Raw genomic sequence first — 9,764 nt, 5'->3', positions numbered from 1 at the left:
AGAATCAACTAACTAAAGTACCAGCATTTGTATCTCTATTTACACGCCTTACTTTGCTGAATTTGTCATGCAATCAACTTTCCGATCTGCCGAAAGAATTGGGTGTCTGAATACTACGCGCTGAAGAATTAACTAAATAAAAAATTTAATAAATAGCACTATTGAAATTCTTGTGCATATAATTTAACTATATTTGTGTTCCCTATATATTTGTGAACAAGAAGCAATACAACAACATTCTGTGCAAATTTCATATAACAGTCGCTGTAAATTATATATACGAAACATTAAAACAAAGAATAAATGTTGAAAATCAAATTAAAAACATAAAAAACTCTAAAAACGTGTGTGTAAACAAAATTAAAACATTTACAACCTAATACTCTTAAAAGCAGCGATTGGGTTATCCAAACCACAACAACAATTTTGCACGCAATACACACAAGAACAGATTTAAAATGAAGACATCACGATGAAAATTAAGAGATTTACAAATAAAACAACAAAGCCATTGCATATTTTAAAAGCATTACGATATCAAACAATCCAGATATTAATTTCAAAATATTTTTTAAACAATCATCAATCAACTACTTATTAATTTTAATATTTTTTTATTAAATTTAATTTTATGTAAGTATAATTTTTATTCTAATATTAAATTTAAAATTTTTAAATTATAATTTAAATTAAAATTTTAAACCTTTTAACTTTCAAATTTATTTTAAGATTATTTTTATATTTTAATAATTATTTAAATTTACTTATTTTTTATATAAAATTAAATATTTTATTTAAATTGTTAACTCCCTTTCCAAAAAAAATCTTAAATATTTCCTAATTTTCAAATTTTTCATTTTATTTTATTTTATTTTTATTTTTTTTTCATATGGTTCTACGTTCACCAATACGAACTCGTAAATTTACAAATGCAGAAAATCAAAATATCAACCATACAAATAACATCATGACTCACAATACAACTCAAAATTCTAACATTAATACAACACAAAACAACATCTCTAATACAACACAAAATACTTCAACACAAGATAACTTTACAAATTTTCCTTCTACTAAATCTATTAAATTACCACAATTTTGGCAAGATTGTCCTGATGCCTGGTTTTTGCTTGTTGAAGGACAATTTGAAATTAACAATATCAATGATGATAATTTAAAATTTCAAAATGTTCTAATTACTCTTCAACGAGATACTATATCTAAAATTTTAGATGTTATTAACCCTCCTCCTCTTTTTAATAAATATGATACAATCAAAAAAATTATATGTGAAAGATTTTCTCTTAGCGAAGAAAAACGATTAGAACAATTATTTTCAAAAACTGAACTTGGTGATCGTTCACCATCTGAATTATTCAGATTTATGAAATCACTTATAGGTACTGACTCCATTGTAAGTCAAGAATTACTTTTCAATTTATGGATTCGTAAATTGCCACAAGAAATACAAATCCATTTAACTTCTAGTAACAATCAAAATAAAGATGAAGTAATTATTTTAGCTGACAAACTTTTTGATTTAATCAACAAACGTCATTCTTCCAAATCTCCTGTAGTCTCAAGTATAAATAATAATATTTTAGAACAATGCGTTAAAAATTTAACTGAATTAACCACGGCTATTTTTCAAAATTTAAATAAAATTTCTAATAATATTAATCAATTACAAATCCGTTCAAGATCTAAAGATAGAAATAGATTTAAATCTCGAAATTTTTCAAAATCAAGAAATTTTTCAAACAATCGTAATTTTACTTCACAAACAAATATTTGTTGGTATCACAAAAAATTTAAGAATAACGCTCTTAAATGTATACCCCCATGCAATTTTAATCAAAATCACAATTCAAATTCCGAACAAAATTTAAACTGAAACGATCCATTATGACGGTGACGGATAATGGAACTATTATTAAACCTACTCTTCGCCTATTCATATTTGATAAATTCAATAAACTTAATTTTCTTATCGATACAGGTGCAGTTGTATCAGTTATTCCTTTTTCTAAATTTAAAATTTATAAAAGAAATTCGGATCTTACTTTGACCGCAGCAAACGGTTCTTCAATTGAAACTTTCGGTACAAAACTACTTAAAATTGATTTAGGTTTAAGAAGAGATTTTGAATTTCCATTCATTATTGCGAATATTGATACACCAATTTTAGGAGCAAACTTTTTAGAAAAATTCGGAATTATTGTCAATATTAAAAATAAAGAAATAATGGATTCTACTACAAAAATTAAAGTTACTGGATCTTCTGGATTTTCTGATATTTTCTCACTCAAAATTCCTATTGTCGAAAATAAGTTTTCAAAATTACTTAATGAATTTCCATCTATTACCTGTGAACCAGATTATACTAAAAAAGTTAAACACCATACGATTCACAGGATAGAAACAAAAGGTATTTTACCATTTTCGAAACCCAGACGTCTTGATCCAATCAAACTTAAAATGGCTAAAGCTGAATTTGAATTTTTAGTTAAAACGGGTATATGCAGACCCTCAAATTCTCCTATTGCATCTCCACTTCATCTCGTTCCTAAAAAAGAACCAAATGATTGGAGACCTTGCGGAGACTATCGAAGACTTAATTTTATTACTACACCAGATCGGTATCCTTTACCACATATTCACGATTTAACAATTGATTTAAAAAACAAACAATTTTTTTCCAAAATTGATCTTGTGCGTGCTTACCACCAAATTCCAATGGCAGAAGAAGACATTCATAAAACTGCAATAACTACCCCTTTTGGAATGTTTGAATTCGTAAAAATGCCTTTCGGTTTACGAAACAGTGCTCAAACTTTCCAACGCTTTGTTAATGAAGTATTTTCTGATTTCGATTTTGTATTTACATACATTGATGACATTCTTATTGCCAGTGATAATGAAGATCAACATATAAATCATTTAAAATCAGTTTTCAAAAGACTTGAAGAATATAATTTAAATATCAAACCTTCAAAATGTACTCTCGGTGTAAATAAATTAAATTTTTTAAGTTACGAAATTTCAGGCGAAGGTATTAAACCATCTTTAGATAGAATTGAAATCATAACAAAGTTTGAAAAACCAATTTCTATAAATAAATTACAAAAATGTTTAGGTATGATAAATTACTATCACAGATATATTAAAATGTTAGCAACAGAACTTAGTCCTCTGCATGAAATGTTAACACATGCAATTAAAAACAAACTCAAACAATTAAATTGGACAAATGAAACCACAACAGCTTTCGAAAATGTTAAAAAACTTTTTGCTAAAAATACTTTACTTACACATTTCGACAAAAATGGTACTTTATCATTAGCAGTAGATGCATAAAATGTTGCTATTGGAGCAGTTCTTCAACAAACTAGCAATAATATACTAGAACCCTTAGCTTATTTTTCAAGAAAACTAACTACAACAGAAACTAAATATTCAACATTTGATCGTGAACTTTTGGCAATTTATAATTCAATTAAACATTTTAAACATTTTCTTGAAGGTAGAACTTTTACAATTTATACTGATCATAAACCTTTAATTCATGTTCTAAATTCTAAAGTAGATAGATCTCCTCGTCAACTACGTCATCTTGAATATATTGCTCAATTTACAAATGATATTCAATATATACGTGGAAAAGACAACATAGTTGCCGACACACTTTCCCGTATTCCAGAAATAAATACAATTTCAACTCAAGATATAAATTTAGAAACTTTATATAAAGAACAGCAAACTGATACATTTTTACAAAAAACCATTTCTGATCAAAATTCTAAAAATAATTTAAAAGAAATTCATATTCCAGTTATTAATTTAAATATATGGTGTGATGTTTCTCTACAACCTTTTCGACCTTATGTTCTACATTCTATGAGAAGAATTATATTTGACAAAATTCACTCATTATCTCATCCAAGTATAAGAACAACTAGAAAATTAATTCAAAATAAATATTATTGGCCTAACATGCGTAAAGAGATTAACGATTTGACTTCATCTTGCATCAATTGTCAAAAATCCAAAATTTCAAGACATACTAAATCTCCTATCCAAAAAATTCAAATACCATCAGGCCGTTTTGAACATATTCATATGGATATTGTTGGACCTCTTCCAGTTTCAAATGGAAATTGTTATATTTTAACAATTATTGACAGATTTTCACGTTGGCCTGAAGCTTATCCGCTTAAAGATATTTCAACAAATACTATAGTAAAAACTTTTATTCAAAATTATATACCACGATTTGGTATACCATTAAATATTACAGTAGATCAAGGTTCACAATTCACCTCAAAATTTTTTACAGAATTAACTAAACTTTTAGGTTCTCATAAAATTCATACATCTCCTTACCATCCCCAAGCAAATGGCATGATAGAGAGATTTCATCCAACTTTAAAAGCAGCAATTATAGCATCGAACGACTCGGTTCATTGGTCTGACATTTTACCATTCATTCTACTTGGTTTACGAACTTCTATTAAAGAAGATTTAAAATGTGCATCTGCTGAACTTGTTTATGGCCAAACACTTAGAATACCTGGTGAATTAATTATTTCAAATAGTAATAAAGAACATGATTTTTCTAATGACGCTCTTCATAAAATAAGAGAATATTTTTCGCTTGTTCGTTCTAAAGTGTTTCATCATAATAAAGAAAATTTTTTCGTTCCTAAACAATTAGAAAATTGTGAGTATGTTTTTGTTAAAGTTCTTCGTAAATCTAATTTAGAATCACCTTATGAAGGACCTTTTAAAGTTATCTCTAAGAAAAATAAAACATTTACAATTCAATACAAAAATACTATTAAAAATATTTCAATTGATTTACTTAAACCAGCAAACATACTTATTAACACTAATTTAAATACAAATACATCAAACAACAAAAAACAAAAAAAGGTTACTTTTAATATTAATTAATAATTTGTTTGTTTCAAATTTTCTTGGAGGGGGAGTAAATATAGTGTTAACTACTTTGTACTCTTTACTTTAATTTTTAAAATAATTTTAATTGAGTTTTCGTGTTAACTTAAAATTTTGAATAACTTCAAAAAAAGAAAAATCTAATTAGTTAGAAAATATCTAAACTCAAAAATAAACAAAATATAAATTTTTAAAAACAAAATCAAAATAAAAGATTTTTTAAATATCAACTTGAATGTTGATATAGCGACCAACTAACACACATTTTAGCCTTTCTTTTTATATAAATAGATTTTTATTTTTCACACTTCACTACAATATTAAAACGAAATGCAGATTTTCGTTTCTTTTGAAATTCGGCTTAAAAATTGCATGTTGTTTCATGTTGAGATGTTCATACTTGAGATGTTCTGCTGGAAGGTCATCGGGACCGGGGGATTTATTGTTTTTCAATTTGGTTATCGCCTCTAGAATCTCTTCGTATGACGGCGGTTCTGTTGGAATATTTCTGTTTGGGTTTCTTCTCTGCATTGTTCGTGAGTTTGACGCCACTTCTTCGCCGGGGGAGTTGTCCTTAAAGAACTCCTCCCATCGGTTCAGTTGGCCTTCATCTGAGGTTAAAATGGTGCCATTTTCTGCTTTGATGGGGGTACGTTAGGCTTTGAGTTTGTTAGCTTCTTAATGGCAGTGTACACACCGCGTAGGTTATTGCTGTTTGCTGCTATTTCTGCTTTGTTTGCTGTGCTTTCGTCAAAGTTTCGTTTATCTCTCCTTAAAGCATTTCTGACTTGTCGATGGGCCGCATTATAGGTTTGCAGGATGCGATCGCGCTTAGGAACCGATGAGATGTTGAGTTGAGCTTTCAGTTGTTTGCGTTCTTCTATCAGCTGCCAGGTACTGTCGCTCATCCAAGGCTTTCTCTTGCATTCCTTCTTGCCGACAGTCTTTTCTGCAGCTTGGCAGCATGCAGTTGCGATTTGCTTCATAGTCAAAGTCTCATTTTCAGGGAGAGAGTTGCTTAGCTCTTGCTGCTATTGTTGAGCAATATCCGGGCTTTTTAGCTTCTCAATATTAAAGAATTTTTTACGGGCTTCTTGTTTTCTAATGCCTTCTGGGCGGAGACGGAGGTCGCCGACAACCAGATTGTGGTAGCTGTATACGTCTGCACCTCTGCGTGTGCGCGCATCGATGAGGGAGTTGTGAAATCATCTGCTAATCAATAGATGGTCAATTTGGTTGAGGGTATGGCCGTTGGGAGACTGCCACGTATATTTGGTTATGTTGCCATGCTTAAATATCGTACCACCTATGAAAAGTGAGATATAACCTATCCTATATTTCAAGTTAGATCAAACTACACAAAGGGGGTGCAAAACAAATTCAAAATCGGTTCAGTAGTTTAGGAGTCCATTGGCCCCAAACATAGTGACACGTGATTTTTATACATTAAGATTTTTCTCTTGCAACTAAATTTGATCACGCAATTGATGAATGTCATCACAAACACAAAATAGATTATATATTTGTACTGGAGAATACCCCACATATGAAGTCACCTTGTTTTAGAGAAAATTTCAAAAGCAATTGTCATAGCCACTCTGTAATAATGCAAATCAGCTGTGATATTCTAATCGCAGTGCTATGTAGTAGCCGGCTCATGTATTCATCTCATAAATAACCAGCTGCATTGAATGGTATTTCATCAAAAGAGGTAATAAACACAAAAAACCCCTTCCAAATAACCGCGAATGTTGGAGTGGTATTTTATCAAAAAAGGTAATAAACACAAATAACCCCTTGCATATAAAAGCGAATGTTGTTCACCACAACATTTAGGCGCTCCATAGCACGTGTCAAAACAATTCTATACGCGAACGTGAACACTTTACTTGGAATGGAAGCACCTACTTCCCGTGCGCATAGCTTAACTAAGGAACAAAATGATACAAAGGAAGACACACTTGGATCAGTGCTTTCACAGGCCGCCATTGATACGCCCCTACAGAAACAAAAGCCGGATCCACCACCACAATTGCGACGAGAGCGGCAGATACAAGCAGCGAAAAAGAAATCAACTCCCTATGTACCGGGTATTGTAAATTTGCAAGTTTTGGGAGCAGGCGCAAATGGTTCACCAACAGCCATATATCTTTTTACCGATCAATCACGCTATTTGTTTAATTGTGGCGAAGGTACGCAACGCTTGGCGCACGAACACAAAACTAAGCTGGCGCGATTGGAACACATTTTTGTTACGCGAAATACATGGCCAGCGATAGGAGGTTTTCCTGGCTTAGCGCTAACAGTGCAAGATGCAGGCGTGCGGGAGATGTCATTACATGGGCCACCGCATTTAGATAATATATTGCATAGCATGAAACGTTTTGTGGTGTTGAAAACAATGCAGGTTTTGTACATGAGATCAAATAAATCCGTAAGAACTTCAAATACTATTTTTCTCCCCTCTACAGGTGAACACGCGTGATTGTACGCAGTTGGCGAGCTTCGAAGATTCAGTTATGACCGTGAAATATGTGTCACTCTATAAACAGTTGCCTTCGGCGCCATTTGAAATTGATGCACAAAATCAAATGGTTGTCGCTTACATTTGTAAACTCAAACCACGCCCAGGCGCGCTCAATTTAGTGAAATGCGTTGAACGTGGTGTACCACCTGGGCCACTTTTGGGTCAATTGAAAAATGGTATTGATGTAAAACTAGACGATGGCACTATTGTTTATTCAAAAGATGTAAGTGAACCCAGCGAAACCGCGTTGTCGTTTGTATTTTTGGATATACCATCTGAAGATTATTTGCCTGCATTGCAAGAGCAAACTGAAGTCTTTCGTGCGGTGCAACAAGAAACCCAAAACGAAGTGGCTTTGGTTGTACATTTTACACCAGCGCACATGTTGGGTAACAATTGCTATCGCGCTTTTATGAAAAATTTTACACCGCGTACACAGCATCTCTATTTGAACTCGCCCCGTAATCAATTTTCTGGTTATATAGCAGCACACCGCATCCAATATCAACTCAATCAACTAAATGCGCGTACCTTTCCTTTGCTCACAGAAGCGCTTGATGCAAATTTAAATATTAGCAGCAAATTGAAGAAAACTAAATTAGGCGAGCCAGCTAAAACGGATGAAATTGATGTTGAAAACAGTACCAATCATGCAGAGAGCGCAAATGATGATGACACAGGGACTGAGCTGATAAACTTAAATTCACTCACGAGCTTTCATTTGCGTCCACGAAAAGGTATGCTGATTTAATAAGCACTATTTCATTTTAATTTATTTTCTCATTTCTTTCAGGACTCGATCGAAGCACAGAAGCGCAGCTGAATCCCAGCGAGTATATTGAGGAAACTCAGGTGCTCGCAGACTTTCCGCAGCTACTTAGCAAATTAAAGAGCGATCTGGAAGCTCTACCGCCGCCAAGTTGCACGGCAGAGTATCCTAAAATTACTTTCCTTGGCACTGGCTCTTGCATACCAAATAAAACACGTAATGTTAGCGCTATTATGGTACAGTCCACCGCAGATGCTTATATGTTACTCGATTGCGGTGAGGGTACGTTTGGTCAAATTGTACGTTTGTATGGCAAAGCGCGTGCTGCATTGGTTATTCGCAATCTTAAAGCAATTTACATTTCCCACTTGCATGCAGATCATCATATAGGATTGATTGGTTTGCTGAATGAGCGCCGAGCATTGTTACAACAAACGGATGCAGCGCCTGCTGAGAACAAAGTTTTACTTTTTGCTCCACATCAAATAAAACCATGGTTGAATTTTTATAATGAACGCATTGAAAATATAGAAAATACATATACCTTTATAGGTAATGCAGATATGTTGCATGAACCAATGTTGTTGGGAGCAACACGAGCGGATATTGGCATTGATGCTGTTTCCACATGTTTGGTACGTCATTGTCCACATTCCTTTGGTGTTAGCCTTACGTTGCCAGCAAGCGCAGGTAATACGGAGCCTGTGAAAATCACCTACAGTGGCGACTCAATGCCATGTGAGGATTTAGTCGCTCTTGGGCGCAATTCAACTGTGCTCATACATGAAGCTACCATGGAGGATGATTTGCTTGAAGAGGCAAGACTGAAAATGCATAGCACCATATCACAAGCAATAGCACAGGGTCGTGAAATGCAAGCACAACATATAATACTCACACATTTCTCACAACGTTATGCCAAATTGCCACGCATGCAACAGCTAGTGGGTGGCAAGGCACCCGAAACCGAGACGATGCGTAATGTTTCAATAGCTTTTGATAACATGCAAATGACGCTGGGTGATTTGGAACATTTTCATTACATGTATCCAGCGTTGCATGCCCTCTTTGCTGAGCATGCGGAAGAGTTGGAACAAAAAGCACTCAAACGCGAGATCAAATTGGAGAGAAAGCGGAAATTGCTGAATGCAGACTGAGCTGAATTTTGGGGAAGTGGTTGTAAATTCATGTAAAAAATTTGGAAAAATGGAAGTTAATAAAGTACTTGTTATGAATTGGTTGGCATATGGTTAAATTAATATTTATCAAGCTTTTTTAAATTTCTTCGTTAATTTTAGAATTGTAAAATCGTATGTGCTTAAATACGAGTAAGTACAAAAACTAAAAATACTTAAATAAAAATCGAAATCGTCAAACGCAGTTTTTAAGGGAACAATGAAAGTTGCGACGCTCGGCTTAAAATCTTAAATGTCGATATACCTCGTACCGGCTATCTTAGGGAGAATAATAATGAGATTCAAGGGGCTATGTAGCACAATTTTTAGGTTC

At 33.0% G+C, this 9,764-nt stretch overlaps 1 protein-coding gene across 1 annotated transcript; it reads left to right on the top strand.

Moving 5' to 3' along the window:
* Nucleotides 1-6,603: 6,603 nt before the first annotated feature.
* On the top strand, nucleotides 6,604-9,514 carry RNaseZ (ribonuclease Z). The gene is made up of 3 exons (XM_067778710.1): nucleotides 6,604-7,366; nucleotides 7,431-8,223; nucleotides 8,280-9,514. The coding sequence occupies exons 1-3, from the start codon at nucleotides 6,773-6,775 to the stop codon at nucleotides 9,410-9,412; spliced, it is 2,520 nt and encodes an 839-aa protein (XP_067634811.1). The 5' UTR covers nucleotides 6,604-6,772; the 3' UTR covers nucleotides 9,413-9,514.
* The last annotated feature ends 250 nt before the right edge of the window (nucleotides 9,515-9,764 follow it).

Source organism: Eurosta solidaginis, chromosome 4 (assembly GCF_040869045.1).
Source record: "Eurosta solidaginis isolate ZX-2024a chromosome 4, ASM4086904v1, whole genome shotgun sequence".
Taxonomy (NCBI): domain Eukaryota; kingdom Metazoa; phylum Arthropoda; class Insecta; order Diptera; family Tephritidae; genus Eurosta; species Eurosta solidaginis.
The sequence above is the reverse complement of the archived record's forward strand: the minus strand, read 5'-3'. Positions and strand labels throughout refer to the sequence as shown.